Genomic DNA, 19,081 nt, shown 5'->3' on the forward strand with positions numbered 1-19,081 from the left:
CCAAGGATTCATCACGTTTGCTGATGTTCTGTAGAAGCCCTTTAATTAGTTTGATAAAATGTCCTTTTTACCTAGTTTGTTGAGAGCATTTTCATAATGAATGGATATTGAATGTTTAGCAAATGCTTTTTTCTACATCTAATGAGTTGGTTATGATGAAATCTCCTTTAATTTGATTATGTGATGGATCAGTTTTTCTAATGTAAAAACAACTTTGGATTCCTGGCATAAACCTGACCAGGTCACGATGAATCATCCTTTGCTGGATTTCTCTTATTAATTACTTAGCTTATGATTTTGCATCTATGTTCCTAAAGTGAAATTGGCATGTAATTTTCCTCTCATACCATTATTTGATATCAGGTATTTGCTGGTGTCATAAAATGAGTTAGGGAGTAGCCCTCTTTTTCTATTCACTAGAAGGGCTGAAGTTTGGAATTATTTATTTCTTGAATATTTGGCAGGACTCACAAAAGAAGTTGTTTACTTCTGGAATTTTCTTTCTAGGAATATTGATTCAATTAATTTGATGGTTATAGAATTATTCTGTTTTCTATTTTGGTAAGCTCTATATTTCTGAAAATGTGCCCATTCTTCTAAATGTTACAAATTTACTGGCTTTAAGTTGTTCATAATATCATATTTATTTAACATCACAACAGAAAGTTACATCTTCCTTTTTACTCCTGATATGGTTATGTATACCTGATCTCTTTTTCTTAACTTTGCCAGAGGTTTGTCACAATTCTTAAGTCCTTTTCCAAGAATAAATTTTTTATTGCTTTTTTAAATTTTTTATTGCTTTCTGCTCTTTATTTCCTTCTATTTCCTTTGAGATTTTTTCTAATATATTAAAATAGAGGCTCTTATTAATATTCAGCCTTTCTTTCTTTCTGCTAGACACATTTAAGGCCATCAATTTCTCCCAACTACAGTTTTAACTACAACCCATTAATTTTAGTAAGTATTTCACTAGTGTTCAGTTTCACTTATATTCTAGCATCCATCAGGATTTGATTGATGCATGGGTTATTTGCAACTATTAACTTCCTACGATATGGGGCTGCTTTATCACTTACTTCCACAATACTAATTCTCCTAGTGAACCGCCCCTTTCATTATATGAAGTTGCTTTCTTTATCTCTAGCAATGTTTCTGCCATAAAAACATTTCCCCAGGTATTAATATATCTATATCATCTTACTTTTGTTTGGTAAAACTTTTGGCATCATTTTACTTTCAAACTTTCTGTATTTTATATTTAGGTATGGTCTCTTACAACAGCATAAAATTGCTTTTATTTTTCAACCAGTTTAATTATCTGCCTTTGACTGGATAACTTAGTTCATTTACATTAAATGTGATTATTGACATATATGGGTTATATTATCTGTTTTTTTTTCTATTTATCTTTCCCCTTCTATGTTTCTTTTTACATTCCTTATAACAATTTTTTTTCCTATTTCGTTTTTCCCTTCTACTAGCTTGGAAAGTATATACTCACTAATATATAACAACCATTTTAATGGTTTTTATATAGAAATGAGTTATGCACTAGAAATCACATTTATACTTACTCAGTATCTTTATTCTCTTCTCAGACAATCCACATTTAGAGCACTTACTCCAATCGATACTTTACCAACTTATGTATGATTATTCTTGTGTATTGTAAAATCCGTCATTTGTTTAACTCCATGAAACATTGTTCTATATGGTCAATGTTCCTTTGGATTAATCAATATCTACAAGCACCTTGGTCGTTTATTCCTTCTTTCAGCACCTTCCCACTATATCCAGCATATCCTTTAGACTAATCTCCTTTAGCAAGAAACTGCAGGGGACAATGTTGCTCATGTTTTGTTGTCTAAAACTGTCTTTATTTCACCATCATTCTTGAAATATATTTGGTGAGAAAAGTTATTTGGTGAGGAAGTTATTCTCACACACATTAGATATAGTCATCCAACTGGTTTCTGGCTTCCATTATTGCTGTTGAGAAGTCAGCTAAAGAAAAGTCTAGCTGATATTGCTTTGAAAGTTATCTGTGACTTGTTTTAGCTGCTTTTACAAGTTGTGTTTAGCATTCTACTGTTTCAGTATGGTTTATCTAAGTGAGGATTTCATATTTATCATGCTTGGGATAAATCTGTAGGTTTGTGTTTTTCATTGGTCTGAAAAATTCTCAGTAATTATCTCTTCACATGTTGCTTCTGCCCCATTATCTATTTGAAACTATTATTAGCGATACATTACTCTTCGCTTTATCTTCCACTCTTTCCTAGTTTCAAGCTCCTTTTCTGTGCTACATACATTCTGGATAATCTCATCTAACTTGCAGTTGTTAATTTGTTTTTCAGGCCCATCTAATCTTCTATCAAACCTGCCTACTGATTTATTTTTAATTTTAGCTATTCTATTTTCCATTTCTAGAACTTCTATTTGGTTCTTTTTCAAATATGCTAGGTCAGTTTTCATAGTGCCTTGTTTCCTGTATTTTCAAACTTGACATTTATTTTTTAAAACTACAAACATAGATGTTTTATATTATGCATGTGCTAATTCCAAAGTTGTTTTCCGGTAGCAACAACAAAATTTTTTGCTACCTTTCACTCATGGTGCTTGCTAGTCTTCCCTGTAGTTTATTTAAACTTGAGGCATTCACTTCCTGGGAAAATTGTGTGTGACCCCAGCATCCTTCAAACACTTGTTTACATCTGCCAGGCACTCATTCTGGGGCCAATAAATTCACAAGTTTTAGCACCCAGATGACTTGCATTTGGGGTGGCCTACAACTTTGCACAAATGCTGGAGGTTTGCTTCTGGCTCACTCTTACCTTAGCAGTGCAATCCTGAGGGGCTGGCTGTCCCCTCTTCCTATGCTCTCTGTGCTTTGTCTTCTGCCCACTGTATTCCAAAGGACCTTCAAAACCAAAGCTGAAATTCACCCTCAGGACAAGAGCAGCTTCAGCAGTTTCTCTTAGATATTGGCCTTGTATGGGGACAAAGTCCCAGAGAGCAGTTTCCAGCTCTCGGCCTCATGTGGAAAGGTGCTGGCTCAGGTAGTAGATGGCTATCAGCTGTGACTGGTTGGCCATCAGATATTACCAGTTAGCAATTAGCCACTGATACAACTGCCATGGCTACGTTGGTGGGTTGGTGGGCAGAGAAGTGGATGGCAGATTGCGGATCGTGTGGCTCCTGCTTCCTGTGTCTCCAACCCAGCCGCCAGCAAGACTTATAGTGGTATGACTCCCCTACTTATGGCTCCGTGGGTGTTCCTTTTTGGCCTCACCATGTCCTGCGTTCTTATGTGGGGAGCGGGAGCTGAGATCCCCGCATGACACCTTGTAATTAATCTCTTAGGATATTGCCAACTCCTAGATGCTTCTCAAAAATGCTTTTATATTCTACGTAAAAGTTAAGTTTTCAGCAAGAGAACTGCTCAGGTTAAAATAGTCTGCCACATTACTGAAAAGGAACTCTAACGTCTTTGTGGAAATGTAATTTTGTAGCATCCTTTTTTTATTTGTGTCAGAAAATTTTCCATGTCATTAAAAATTTGTAAATCTAAATTTAAATTGTTTAATTATACATGTTATCACAACTCACTTAACCTTTCTGACATTTGGGAGAATTCTGTTCTCAAATTTTTACTCTTAAAAACTAATTCTAATAACACGTTTATATGAAAAACTTTGTCCATATTTCTGAATCATTTTCCTTAGGAAGGAATTTGAGAAACAGAATCAATGGGCCCAAAAGGTTCTGATAATATTTAAAGTTAATACATATTGCCAATTGATTTCCATCAGTTGTCGGAGTCCCCTCTAACAGCCCCCACCAATGGTAAGGTGCTAACTGTGCTAGCGCTCAGTACCACCGAGTATAATCCAAACACAACCATCACTCCAAATTTCCAGCAGGAAAATGACATGATCAGACTGCATATCAGTAAGGTGTTGTTTGCAGCCACATGGAGAATAAACACTAAGGAGTATGTCGAAGACAAGGAAGCTACAGATAGATTACTACAGAAACAAAAAATTTAAGTCTAAAATATCAGACTGATAAGCAGAGAAAAAGGTATGAGTTTTAGAGTAGAGTGTATCAGCTTTAACTGTAAAACAAATCACCGTGAAACATAGATATTTAAAAGATCTACCATTTATTTAGCTTATGATTGGCAATTTCAGCTGGGTTCAGCAGGGCAGGTGTTCTGGTCTTGTCCGGGCTCGTTCATGCATCTGCAGATGGCTGAGAGCTGGCTGGTCTCGGGTGGCTGCAGCTGGGGTGGTTCACTTCTGTCCCCATGCTCGCTCATCCTCTGATTAGCCAGCCCGAGCTTGTTCACATGGCAGCTGGCGAGGTTTCCAATAGGGCAGGTGAAAGGATGCAAGGCTCTGAGGCTGAGACCCCAAGTTTGATGTCACTGCCCACATTCTTTTGAGCAAATCAAGCAGCAAGGCTAGTCCAGGTTTGAAGAATTGGAAAAGAGATGGAATTCTTGATGGGAAGACCCGCAAAGTCACATTGAAAAGGGCATGGGTACCAGCAGCAATAAACTATGCCCATTTGCAGTCCACCACATGGAGTTGTCAGAATTGCTGAATAATGAGAAAAAGGCTCTAGCGAAATGGTGATACCTAGGCTGAATTCTAGAATTCTGAACTGGTGAACTGGGTATATGTTAACATCATGCACTCACTGAAAAGGGAAGAGGAGTAAGTTTGATTTTAAATGAGTCAGAAATGAGATTTAGGTTAGACTTAAGAATTTAGCTAATATTTGAAGCAATGGATCTCTAAAGAGTCTTAAAAATGAAATCCCAGAGAACACCATTTAAAAAAAAAAGAAAAAAAGAAATATGATAACCTAAAGGAGAGTTAGGCAGTATATAAACCAAGTAGGAACGGCTTAAAAGCAGTAAAGAACAGTTAATACTATGGACACTCACAGGAGCATATACGAATCAGTTTTGAAAGAGCTGACATATGCTGTATGCTGTCAACTTCTACAGTGATATGTGTGAATTATTTCTCAATAAAAAAGACCTAATATAAATGCAATTGCATCTGAAAAACGATCACTTCAGAGATCTCAAAGTAAATATCCACAACTAAAAATACAAGCCATTTTAGTTTGTAATATTTTTTTAACTTCATAAATATTTTAGGATGTGAATGGGATTACTGTTTGATTTTTTTTCACTTTATAAATCAACTTAAGTGTTAGAAAAGTTTATGAAAGTGTTTTTGTCTCCCCAACCATTAGGCAATAAATGATATTCTCAAGATAACTACAAATTATTGAATTTAAGGAGTTATCTGTTATTAACACTATAGAAATGTATTACACGTTGCATAATAGATTATACAGATGATAGTATAATACTGAATCTTAAAGCTTCCTTTTAACCATTCATTGTAAATAAGCAATGACTCAGGGAGAAAGGACATTTAAAAGAATAACCATCTATTATTAATAATATTTAATCATTATGTATTAAAGTAGAAATGATGAAACTTTCAGGATGACAATGTATTTAAATAATAACCTTGTTGAAATTCCACATCTATGATATATTTATGATATATTTATAAATATATCCATGATATGTTTATCTGATGAAGCTAAAATCATGAGGCTAAGGCTTGGACAAGAATAGCATTAAAAACAAATTTATATATAAAAAACATTTTGGCAAAATCCACAAGTTTGTCCATTTTAAAAGAACCGTTCTTTGTTTAGTCCCAATATCAAATCCCCTCCAGCAAGTACGGTTACCTCAACACTGTAAAGTCCGTCTCCCAGTGGGCCTTATCTGTATGTTGCAAAGAGCATTCATAATAACCCCAATTTAAATGTGTATGTGTGTGTGTGTGTGTGTATTTCATTAACATCAGGCATTCTAAAAGCTGAAGAAATAAACTTTAAAAACCAATGATAGTTAAAATAAGGGGTTCTGCACTTTCAATGCTTTGTTAAGCCTTACTGTAGAGACTAGGATTTTGGTTTCCTGGACTCAGTAATACTAAATTGCCTGTTGGGTTTAGTGGCTTCTTGCATCAGCTCCTGCAACTGTCCGATTTGTTCATCACGAAAGTCATTAAGTTTTTCTTCTGGTAGGGCAGTTCCAAAACATGCTTTTTCAGTTGAATTTTGTCTGTTTTCATTAGCTTGTTGCCAGAGCACGGCTGCATATGCCTAGTAAAAAGAGACAAATGAAGGTTATAGATATAAAATTAAAATGAGATCTGTATTCACTCATTTAATGTTGGAGGACTCAAAGAATTCTAATTCCACGTCACCCATTTTTCTCCATCACTGAGTCTTCTGCCTTTGGAGAAAATGATACAAACAATACTATAGCTGTGTCTCTACTACTCAGTGATAACATCAAATATCTTACTTTTAGCATTTTTAGAGATTTAATAGACTTTTAGCAAAGTTATTAACCTGGAAAGCTGGGGAGTTTGGCGGGGGAGTGGGAGTGGTGGTGGTGAGTGGCCCGTGGATGGGCTTTAAGAACATATAAACCACCCAAACATCATATGCAGAATTGTATGGTTGTATGTATACAAGCACGCACAGTGGAGCCACAGCTGTCATTAGCTTTTCTAGGAGCAGCCATGGGTCTTATAGTGGGTCTCCAAGCGGATTGAGTTCATCCCGTCTTCAATTTAAAAACTAATTTATATCCCACTAGAGAAAAACACTTTTAAAACCTTTAAGCCTTCAATATTTAACAACCATCTTTGTCAGCAAAAAAAATTCTACACTTTTCATGCTGTAATTTTTCTCTCATTCCGTCAGCATCTTCAACCTAATAGTCCACCTACCACTGTCTTGCACAAGTGACATTTTTTTGAAGCAGACTCTTACTCTAAAATCAATCTTTTCATCAGACAGGAAGTACCACTGTATTTCAGTTCATGAAGTTAGAAGATTATAAGCACCCTCTGGGTAAGTGAATGAATCCGTTAACGCTACATAATGCAGTTACTCTATATCTGGTTTAAGACAATTAAATTGCTTGTAACTGGATTGCCAACATCACCAAAGAAACTTTAATTCCAGACCTTCCAAACCTTTCCTTGTATTAGAAATAAAATTGTCTTCATGTTTTACAGAAATCCATTTCATAAGTAACCAAAACTAAAACAAAAGACCCACAAAACTGTACACACCCTAAGCTTCATCAGTCCCGCTTCTAAGGAAATGCCCAAGAGCAGGGTGTCCCACCCCGCCACTAGTAACAAATTGGACAGTTGGGATAACACTCTGTAGTGGGGGGGGTGGGAGTCTGTTTTTGCATTGTAGGATGCTGAGCAGCATCTCTGGTCTCTGTCCACTAGCTGCAGGAACCCCAATAATTACACACGGAGCATGGTGTGTCACCTCGGCAATGTGCTTCCCAACAATGTCCAACCTCAACCTAAGTATAAGAAAACACCAGACAAACCTCATCAAGGGACACTCTACAAAATAACTGAGTAGTAGTCTTCAAATATTTTCATATCATGAAAGCTAAGGAAGGACTAAAGAGCTGTTGCCAATTAGAGGAAACTAAGACAGCATGACAGTCATATGCAATGTGGAATACTGAATTAAGCCCTAGAACAGAAAAAGAACATTAGTGTGAAAACTGGTAAAATTGAATATACTAGAGTAGGTAATACTGCACCAATGTTAATTTCATATAGATAATTGTACTATAATTATGTGATATGTTAACATGTAGGGAAGCTGTACTATTTTTGCAACTCTTCCGTAAATCTGAAATTAACTCAAAATAAAATGCTAAAAAGATTTTTATTCAAAAAGAGATTCAACAGATAACTAATTACAATGTATCAATTCATTCTTATTCAAACAAAAATGCTATTAACAGAAAGAAATGAGGAAATCTTAAAAACTGATTTGGTGTTTGATGATATTAAGAATTACCGATCTTGGAGATGTAATGGTGGTATTATGGCCATGATTTTAAAGAGTCTCTTTTAGAGATAAATATTGAAATATGTGTGAATAAAAGAATATGCTTGTGATATGGTTTAAAATAATTTATAGGTGGGAGTACACATGAAACAAGACTAGCCATGAATTGATAAAGGTTGAAGCAGAGTGATGGGTACATAGTGATTCGCTATAGTCTCCTTACATTTGTTTATGTTTCAAATTTTTTCCATAAACTAAAATGTATGTGTGTATATACATATATGTATACGTGTATATACACACATATATGTCTTCACGTAGAATTAACCTGTGGTGGTTTGCAGAATGTGAAAGCATTTACAAGACTCTCCGAGAGTACACAAAGATTTATTGAAAGTCAGAGAGAGAGAGAGAGAGAGAGAGAGAGAGAGAGAGAGATAGTTCTGTTTGGAACTGGCAGAAGTTTGCCAGGGCAGTCTGATGGAGACAGCTGCAGAGACAGAGGGGTAAGAGAGAGATACTGGCAAAGGGGGTTGTGCCAGGACAGAGTCCTATGGGGGACAGTTGCCCCGATAAGAAGGAGTGCTGCGGTTTTATATTTTTCCATGCAGGATGTAGGGTGCTTGTCAGCTTGCAGGGGGGGCTGCCATTACAATTTTCTTCTCCTGGGAACTGTCCTGCTCCCGTCTATGATGGATGTCAGCTTGTAGGGGGTTGCTGTTGCGCCTGGGAACCGTTCTGTTCCTACTATGATGGACGTAAGGTGCTTGTCAGTCTGCAGGTGCACTGCTGGCCAGGGGAGTCAGAGCCAAGCAATTAGTAATGTTTAGCTCATTCAACTAAAACTATTTCAATCACTTCTAAATTTCCACTTTGAATTTTGAATTTAATTTATCTACAAAGCTTCCCAGGCACTGCAAAATTACCCGTGGCCTGCTCTAACCTCAAGCCTGTCACTCCAGACGGTCCTCTCAGATTGATTTAACTTCTCAAATGGAAAATCATAGCTCTCAATTTTTTGTTTCAATGACTGAGGGATATCAAGTGTCTTCAATGCTAAATTGAACTTTTGTGAGCAAGCAAAGGAAAAAAGCAAACTCTTATTCAGGTTCAAATATTATCTGTTCTTTGTCATCTCAACTTCTAAAATATCATTCACATGTTTTTTTCCTGTGGATTCCTCAGGCTTCAAAAAAGAAAATTGGCTTTCAGGACATCTTTTCTCAATCCTGAGACCTTTATTTCCAACGAGGTCATAATGACTACATGGGTAACAAAGGTTTGTCCTCTTTCGTTCTTGATGTTAATTTAATTAATCTTGTTTGATTCTCATTCTCTCCTGCTGCCTATTAACTATCTCTTTTAAGTTTCTCCGTCCTCTTTAGAATGTGTTCATTAGAGAACACACTAAGAGTCTTTAATGAAAAAAGACTACATTTACCAGCAGTTTTTCTTCTTTCTGTTTCTGGAAATATTTCTTAAATACCTTAGCATTATTATAATCTTCTAAGCCATACACATCTTAAAAATCTAAGTAAAGCACACCAAAATTATTTTTAGTTTTTTTTTTTTTTTTTTTGGAAGGGGAACAGGACTTTATTGGGGAACAGTATGTACTTCCAGGCCTTTTTTTCCAAGTCAAGTTGTTGTCCTTTCAATCTTAGTTGTGGAGGGTGCCATTCAGCTTCAAGTTGTTGTCCCTTCAGTCTTAGTTGTGGAGGGCGCAGCTCAGCTCCAGGTCCAGTTGCCGTTCTCTAGTTGCAGGGGGCACAGCCCACAATCCCTTGCGGGAGTCCAAACAGTTGTGGTTGAGAGGATGCATTCCAACCAACTGAGCCATCCGAGAGCTCAGTGGCAGCTCAGCTCAAGGTGCCATGTTCAATCTTAGTTGCAGGGGGCAGAGCCCACCATCCCTTGTGGGACTCGAGGAGTTGAACTGGCAACCTTGTGGTTGAGAGCCCACTGGCCCATGTGGGAATCGAACCGGCAGCCTTCGGAGTTAGGAGCATGGAGCTCTAACCGCCTGAGCCACGGGGCCGACCCTTAAATAGGTTTTTAAATAGGTTTCACAATTTCCCCACCAAAAGATAGGATTTTAAATTGATCCTTTAGGACATGTTTAGGAACGCTGAAAAAATTCACTTCCTGTACCATCAAATTACCATTTGCATGTATAGAGTGAATCCCTGAGTTTGAGCTACCTGCCCCACAGGCTAACATCAAAGTGGAATAAAATTACTCATACACTTGGCATACAAAAAGTTGAGACTGATTGGTTCTTATGAACAAATCTGAGCCACGATTTTTTAAGACAGCAATAAGGAACAGAGTTGGCAAGAGGAGAAGAAACTGGGATTTGAACGTGAGATAGTGATAGAGTCACAGAAAGCCAAGAGTCACGAAAACAGACTTTAGAGAGTTGAGATCATAAATGTGAGTAATAGGAGGTGGCGTTCATCTTCTACCCGGTGTCATGGCTACCCTCAGGCCACTCATGAAGCCCAAGATCGTCAAAAAGAGGACCAAGAAGTTTATCCGGCACCGGTCAGACCGATATATCAGACCGATATGGAAACCCAGAGGCATTGACAACAGGGTGTGCAGAAGATTCAAGGGCAATCTTGCTGCCCAACACTGGTTATGGGAGTAACAAGAAAACAAAGCACATGCTGCCCAGTGGCTTTCGGAAGTTCCTGGTCCACAATGTCAAGGAGCTTGAAGTGCTGCTGATGTGCAACACATCTTACTGTGCTGAAATTGCTCACAACGTCTCCTCAAAGAACCGCAAAGCCATTGTGGAAAGAGCAGCCCAGCTGGCCATCAGAGTCACCAATCCCAATGCCCGGCTGCGCAGTGAAGAAAATGAATAGATAGATTGTGTGCAAACTGTGTTTTAATAAAACCATAAAATGCTTCCAAAAATAATAAAAAAATAAAAGTGAGTAATAGGAAGATCAGGGCAGAAAAGGTATTGGACCCATTCACATCTTAAAGAAGTACATGTACATAGAAAGAAAAATATTGGTCAAATTATGGTACACCTACCCTATAAAATAGTATGCAACAGTAAAAAGAAAAAAGTCAAACATGTAATGACATAAAGAGCTCCCCAAGTGAAAAAGCAACTTGCAGAATATTATATAAATACAATGCCACTTGCATATGTTTTGCAAATATGCACAAATTTATATATGTAATCAAATGTTGATACATTTATATGTATACGTAGAGAAGCTCAAAGGATACCCACAAAAGTTTGGGGGCAGGCGATCACATTTTGTTTTGAATATCTCACCTCTGTACTATTTTGATCTCTTAATAAATATTTAAATAATTAATATTTAAGTAATTGAATGGGAGAGAACAAAGCAAGGAGCAGAGAAGCTTATAGGAGAAATTTTGGAATGGAGAAAGTTATAGGTCTGGATTTCCATGATTTGTCCTAACAGCAGTGACCAAATCAACTTGCCTATTGTAATTAATTTGACCATAAAAATTAACAAAAGAAAATGCAAATTCTCACTACTTTGTTTAATCACATATCTACTATTTGCCCTTCTTTGTTCTTTAAAACAAAGTTGCAACTAAATAACCCAAAAGTACATCCAGAAACATTTTTGATTCTGTAAGAAATCATGACATATGAAAATCCAAACTGTCAAACTCTATAAATAAAAAGGTAATTAATTGCTGCACAAAAGGATATTCATATTTAGATAACCATTTATCATAGGCCCTCCTTTGACAGTGAAACCGAATGGTTTAAGTTCTTTTTTTTGAAGTACATAAATCATATTATAAATTCCCTTACAAGATAGGCGTATATAGCGCTGTCATGCCCATAATTTCCTGGAAAGCTAAAATGACAGTAATTTTTAAAGAGTTTTGGCAAGTTAAATTATTTGTACTCCTTCAATATAAACTCCCCCAGAAAGAAGGACAACTAGTAGAAAGAAAAATTTACCCTTCTCCCCAAATTATTCAATTATTGTAGGATTTTTATTAGTAACCTTGAACCAACAAACTTAAGTTTGGAGCATTTAGTCAAGTTTTCCCTAGAGAACTGATTAAAAATGCCATGCCTCCTTGAGAAGCAAAAACAACAACATCCCCCTCCATAAAAAACCCTGAAAGTTACCTAAATTACAGTAACTAAATTCAGAGACACATTAGGGATTTGAACCACAGCTGCCCAAGTCATTAATACAGAGAAAAGAATCTATGTTGGCAATGATCATACATTTGATTACTTGGCTCTCTTTGACCAGGCTTTATGATTTTCAAGTCACTTGATGATAGATTATTCATTTTTACAGCACACAAAAAACATCAAATAATAACCAGTGCTAGTTCTTATCCCACTTATAATGCATCGTCACATTGATTCACAGAAAAATAAAGAATAGAAAGTAGCACTATTGTGACCATAAGTACATTTCCCAGGTGGCCCTGCAGCATGGCCTCTCTGGAATCAGGTTCCTCAGGTCCCCAGTGCAGTAACCAGACTCAGGACTCCAGGGATAAGCAAAACAAGGTGTCAGTTGCTATTAGACTTACAACAGTGCAAAAAAAGTGTCTGAAAACAAGAACGTGGAAGGTCCTCGGTTAGGGAAGTAGTAAGGAAACGTGGAGACCTGGTCCACAAATGCTTTTCACAGTTGTGTTTACTACCCTGTTTCCCCAAAAATAAGACCTAGCCGGACAATCAGCTGTAATGCGTCTTTTGGAGCAAAAATTAATATAAGACCCAGTATTATTTTATATTATATTACATTATTATATTATAAGACCTAATCTTATAGTAAAATAATACCAGGTCTTATATTAATTTTTGCTCCAAAAGACGCATTATAGCTGATTGTCCGGCTAGGTCTTATTTTCGGGGAAACACGGTATGTGTTAAAAGTTATTTTCTACTTTTAAGTATTATTCTAATGAATCAAATGAGAGTGTACAATGATATTACATGAGTTATTAAAGGAGACTATATGATTAAACATATAAAAATGAACTTAGAATATTTATTCATTGGTTTAAAAGGAGAAATGGGAAGAGAGAACAAAAATTAATTCATAGAGCCAACATAATAAAAGAAAGTAAAAGGCACGAAGAAAACATGAAGCTGAAGTATAAATCCTTCCTCAACACATTTCTCTTTAACTGTCTCCTTGCATGAAAAAAGGCACTGAACGTTGTAAAATGTTACCAAGTATTTTCAAGTGAGAGAGTGCCTAGATAAGTTAAAGGAGTTTTTTGATCCCCTGAGCTTGACTTTATAGTAGAGAAAGATATGTCACTACAAAAGTTTAGGCATAAAAGCCCTTATACCTCACTCTGAGTATGCCTAAGAAATAACTCTCAGACATGCATTTAGTTCTTCAAATTGCAAGAACGGTGTCTACGATGTCTACTATTTTACACGATTCTTCATCCTCTGGCCCTTGCTTATGTCACCAGCCTCATTATAAACTACCTGTAAGTTGCCAAATATATATTCCAGCCTCATTATAAACTACCTGTAAGTTGCCAAATATATATTCTACTCTCGCTCGTGCAGCAATAACAGGCATATATTACTTCTGTTGGAAATCTCTTTATTCACTTCATGGCATAAGACCAAAAATCAGCTCAAATGTCACTTTTCACTCCATGATACCTGCACCCCTGCCCCCGGTTTCCCTCTGGTGCTCTCCCAGCACTGTACACATTTCTTATAGCACACATCTTATAGCACACATCTTACGGCAGGTTATTTATGTTCTGTGATTTATGTTAGACTTTGAAGGCAAAGACCTACAGACAAAGGAACATGCCCAGACACTCACATGCCTGCAGAGTCTGGCATTACCTAGCTTTAATATATATATTTACTGAAGAGGAAAGAACGGGAAAGGGAGTCAAGTGTGTGATGTACAATGTGCTGGCCAACCAAAACCCACGTTCTCAGTTCACATGACAAATTGTGTATCACAAGGGAAATTGCCAATTTAGCATTACAGTCTGTATATTACCTCTTACATTTCATAAAAATACACAGAATTTGACAAATTTGAATGGATGAGCTTACAATCTAAACATCAGAATACAGACCCTGATTTATTTCCATAAAATGAGGATATTCAGTGAGGATTAATACAAACATGATTGTTTGAGGGTGCTTTTTATATTTCTCCTTCAGTTTTACAAAATCTCCCAAGATTATTTTAATTTTGTAATAAAAAAATATTGAAAAGGCAGCAAAATCTGCTTAATCCCATATTTGAAAGTCAAATATTAATTGTCAAATAAAAAACTTTAAAAAACACTAATGGAATACTAAACGATAACCAAAATAAAAACTATAAATAAATAAGCAACAAAACAAACAAAAGCAGGAAAATTTCTTTCAGATATCCTCATGTAAAGTTAAGAAATTTATTTTGCACTATACAAACAGAAACTTAATCTGGTCTCTTAAATATTCAACCTAAACGCAGTTCTTCCTTTTCTCCTTTTTCTGCATACATGTAAAACCTGCATCACTAAAAATAATAGTCTTTGTAATGATAATGTATCAAATCAATTTCCTTTAACTTTTTAAAATTTTTGTTGAAAGGATAAAATGTAGCTATTTTGTACATGTGTAAGCTTTCTCAAATGATGGTAAATCTAAAGGCTGCTGAACAAAAACCATAGTTTACAGAGGATGATTCTCATGGAGTTACTTTCTCTTAACTTTTCATCCAGCTACAGTTTAATCTTTTAAAGATTTACTTCGTCAATGATCAAAGAACTCCAAGCTATTGTTTTCCCTTAGTTTCCTCATAGCTGTGATACATCATTTTAAACTATGTTCACTAATGTATTTATTTTGCCATCTTTCCTAGAGTTTAAGTTCGCTATATAATTGTTTATATGATAAAATGTTGTTTCAGTACGTAGCAAATTATGAGAAATTATGGTCGTCTGTCCTCCCTCCATCCCCAAATTGGTAGACTGTTTTCATTCCTAAACTTCACCCCCTAGTTATTCACTGTCAACAACTCAAACAAATCATCAAGATGACTAGTAGCATAACTGTCATAGCTTTGTAAAAAAACCAGGAATCAACACGCCTTTGCAGATAATAGTTTAGTTATCTAAAAAATAGATAGTTTGCAGATAATTATTACCCTGCTATAATATATTCAGAAACAATGACATTATCAGTCAGTCATTCTCTTATGTTAGAAACCACAATGGTATCCTATTTCCCACAGGATCAAATTTAAATTCTATCAACCAACCTCAGTTAGTCTAAAATTATTTTCAATTTAAATTTAATAGGTATTCCCTGTCCCACATAAACAACCAACTTTACTCTGGCATATATCAGTTTTATTAATTTTTTATTTATATATCTATCACACACACTAGACCTAAAGCTCCCGCTTGGCAAGGAAGATGTTTTAATCAAATAGACAATGACCAATCAATGACTGAAGTCAGTGAGTAAATACTAAATCACCTTTCTCATTAGATCTATCTCTGTATCTGCTTTGTCCTGCCTCTTCTACTCCAGCTATTCTCTCCATCTGAAATGCCCTTTTTTCTTGTTTATCAATCTAAAACCTTATAAGGAAGATAGCAAGACTGAGATTAAAATTGCAGCTATAGAAAGCCTTTATATTTTGAGATTCACATTTTTAAAAAACAATCCTAGACAGCAAATTGAGTAAAGTTAATATCAACGATAGTTTACAAGTAGTAAATCAAAATAATTTATTCAATTCTACTTGTTTGCATTTAGAAATGTTTATGCTTTCCTTTTTCTGTACTTCAGATGCTTACAAGTTTATTTTGCTTTGAGAGATACTATGCAGATACTATTATAAATATGCAGAGACTATTATAAAAAGGCATTTGTGTGTGTGTGAGTGTGTGTGTGTGTGTGTGTGTAGGTGTGAAAGAGACAGATCTAACAGCTGAACATCTGATCATGTGACTTAAGAATTAAAAGTGACTCTGGGAAGCAAAAATGCAGGAATGGGGAGGGATAGGATAGGGCCATGATGTTTTTTGTTACAAATGTTTTAATATTACCTGACTTTTGAAACTATGTAAACTTAAAACTTTGGGAAAAAATTAAAAGAATGTTTGACGATTATGTGTTTCTGGCAAATAGCGCAGAGGTTCCTGAACTAGACCCTACTCCCTAATTGCTTCTTATATTTCCAATCTGCCTTCATTTCTTAAAAGTAGTCTTCCTTCAGATTTTCCTGTTAGTCTTATAAGACTCTTAAACAGAAAATAGCCAGCATTAGCATCATCTAAGAACTTGTTAAATGTGCAAATTCTCGGGTTCATCCCAGATCTACAGAATCAGAAACTTCAAGTGAGATCTGGTAATCTATATTTTAAGGAGCTGTCCAGATGGTCTTATGTACCCTAAAGATTAAGAAACACTACTATAATGGTTCAACATTCTCTTTTCCAGACTCGTTCAGTTAAAAAGGTTGCATCCTGTCAATTTCCAGACAAACACACATGCAGAACATAGTACCTGGGAGGAGGGGCGAATTTTGCTCTTTACTCTGCCTTCTAACAACCAGGAACTGACAGGTGTTTAATAATAAATTTGAAATGTTCTAAGTGTTTAATGAAAAGAAATAGTGTGGAAGAGATGCTATGGAGGCCTTCACACCAACTAAAAGCATCTTTCTTAACTGTAAGTTACGACAAAAGCAACTACTGTAACACTAAAAAACCGAGTACTGGCAATATGACATACTTTTGACTGCTTTGATTCATCCTCTCAATTCTTACAACCAAATAAAGCCACAGAACATGCTCTGTAGCACATGTCCATAAATGCTAATAAACCAAAGCAAAGCTTCTAAGGATTATTTTAAATTAAAGTTTAAACAACTTTATAATAGGCCAGGAAGACAACTTATGATTTAATAAAAGGTTCAAATAGAAATAGTAATATTTTTAATGTCATATCATATGTAAATACTTTATACCAGTAAATATTTGGAAAAAATCATTCATATTCTAAAGATAAAAAGCTAACACAGACACTGGAACATTATTGGAATCAACTGGATGTCTGTTGAAGAAGAAAGTAAGATAGTTTAATGGAGCTGAGCTTAGTACCAAAGTGAATTTCAATAGAGGTAATCATAATTTGTACATACCTTTAGTTTAATTCCTAAAAAATTATAAGTATTAAATTAAAGTGACTATAAAGATCAGTGTCTGTGGGGACAGAGTCCCAGAGAGCAGTTTCCAGGCTTTCGGCCTTGCGTGGGGAGGTGCTGGCTCAGGTAGTGAATGACCATCAACTGTGATTGGTTGGCCATCAGCTGTAACCAGTTAGCTAATTGGCTACTGATGTAACTGCGGGGCTGCGTTGATTGATTGGTTGGCAGCCAGAGAAGTGAATGTTGGACTGCAGATCGTGTGGCTACTACTGTGTGAGTCTCACCCAGCCTCCAGTGAGACCATAGTGGTATGACTCCCCTACCTGTGGCTCCGTGGGTGTTCCTTTTTGGCCTAGCCATATCCTGCATTCTTATGTGGGGAGCGGGACTAGAGGCCCCGCAGGCCGCCCTGCACGACAAATGGCACAGCGAGCAGGGTCCCCCCCATACGACAGTGTCTTAGCAAAATTTTATGTAATTTTTTTCTACTTTGGTATATCTTAAATGCCAAAAACATTTAAACAAAAATATTAACATATTCAGATGGTATAAAGGGTTTGGAGGAGGGTTACTTTCTTCAATAAAATCTTTATTCATTATGTAAAAATGGAAATTTAATGTATTATGATCTCAGAATGAAAATAAAAGACCTATAATTCATTAACTTAAGAAAATATTCTATAATATACAGGTTTACATATGTCATATTTACCATAGTTAAGTTTCTGGGAAATTTATAGACATAAATACATGAGCCTAAACTTATTAGAAACAGAGGTGCGTGTTATGTTACATATAGCAAATAATTTTACATTAAATAAAAATTCTAGACTTTAATCAAAATGCAGAAAAATTGTTCTCATTTCCATGATGGCCCATCCCTAAAATGACTCAAAATGAAAACTATGAAATATAATTTCTGATCATTTATAATGCAGCTGCTTACATAGCAGGTCTCAAGTCCAACTGTAAGCTCTGGCTTATGTCTCATAAATGCTATACCACACTGTAGTATGATCAGCTTAAGAAAAACAATTCTCTTTTATAAAACAGATTTGCTACTTCATATACAGTCTTCTCCCTTCTTTCTATATAAAATAACTTCTCAACAAGAATTAGGAACTTATTTTTAAAGGGCTCATAAATATGATTTCACTATAAAAATCTCAATAAATTATTCTCAATTATCATAATAAAGAAAGACATACAGGTCACACGTGGTTAAATTTGACGTATACTCCACTCAGCTAAACTGGAACTTAGGATCTTTTCCAAAGGTAGTCTGACCAGCTAGACTACAGTTTTAAACAAACTGAGATCAGAACCACTGTTGCTACTAAAAATCGGTCACTAATGGTTCCAAGAAGAATGAGACAGTGACGACACAGGCTGGAGCTATCTCCCGTGCTGTCTACTGAGTAAAGAGGAACCCTGCCAGCATACTCCAATTCTCACCTTGCTCGTTTCCCAGTTTTGTAAGGTCATATTAAGACAAGAGAATGCAGATAAGTGGAGATTCAGCAGTCCACAGGGATCACGTTCCTTTATCCTTTAACATGTTGCTCCATTTCACTGAGTTAGGCCCTGGCCTTGTAATGAGACCAACTTCCAAGGTGTGTACATAATCTCCAGTGCATATAGATAGTATAGGTTTTTATATTACATCTTCATACAATAGGACAAGAATGTTTTAAAGAATACATATTCACAAACCTGAATATTCAACTCTAAACAGAATTTCCTTAAACTCTCCATACTTTATTAGTAGATATACAAGTTATTGACGTTATCTGAACAAATATGCTAGAGGAAATGCTTTCAGTGTTTCTACTTTCAATAACACAGTCTATAACATAGTGCCCTTCCTTTCCAATTACAAAACAAATGTTATTACTTTGGTAAAATACACTTTGGGAGCAATTAAAACTTTCATGATCCTATCCTTTCTTTTCTAGTCTAATTATGGATTGATTTTT

At 35.8% G+C, this 19,081-nt stretch overlaps 1 protein-coding gene and 1 pseudogene across 3 annotated transcripts in view; one reads left to right on the forward strand and one right to left on the reverse strand.

Moving 5' to 3' along the window:
* Positions 1-3,497: 3,497 nt before the first annotated feature.
* The window catches only part of SDHAF3 (succinate dehydrogenase complex assembly factor 3), a 52,224-nt gene continuing 36,640 nt past the window's right edge, over positions 3,498-19,081 (reverse strand). The window contains exon 2 of one of the 2 annotated variants that reach the window (XM_081079622.1): positions 3,498-6,207. In XM_081079622.1, the coding sequence (XP_080935748.1) occupies positions 6,004-6,207 (204 nt within the window). In that variant the 3' untranslated portion in view covers positions 3,498-6,003. The remainder of the gene's footprint in view (positions 6,208-19,081) is intronic. The other variant, XR_013995332.1, reaches the window with a different exon arrangement.
* Positions 10,363-10,811, forward strand: LOC308510352 (large ribosomal subunit protein eL32-like; annotated as a pseudogene). The gene has a single exon. The product of its transcript is annotated as a large ribosomal subunit protein eL32-like (transcript).

The sequence above is a fragment of the Rhinolophus hipposideros genome (genome assembly GCF_964194185.1).
Source record: "Rhinolophus hipposideros genome assembly, chromosome: 18".
NCBI lineage: Eukaryota > Metazoa > Chordata > Mammalia > Chiroptera > Rhinolophidae > Rhinolophus > Rhinolophus hipposideros.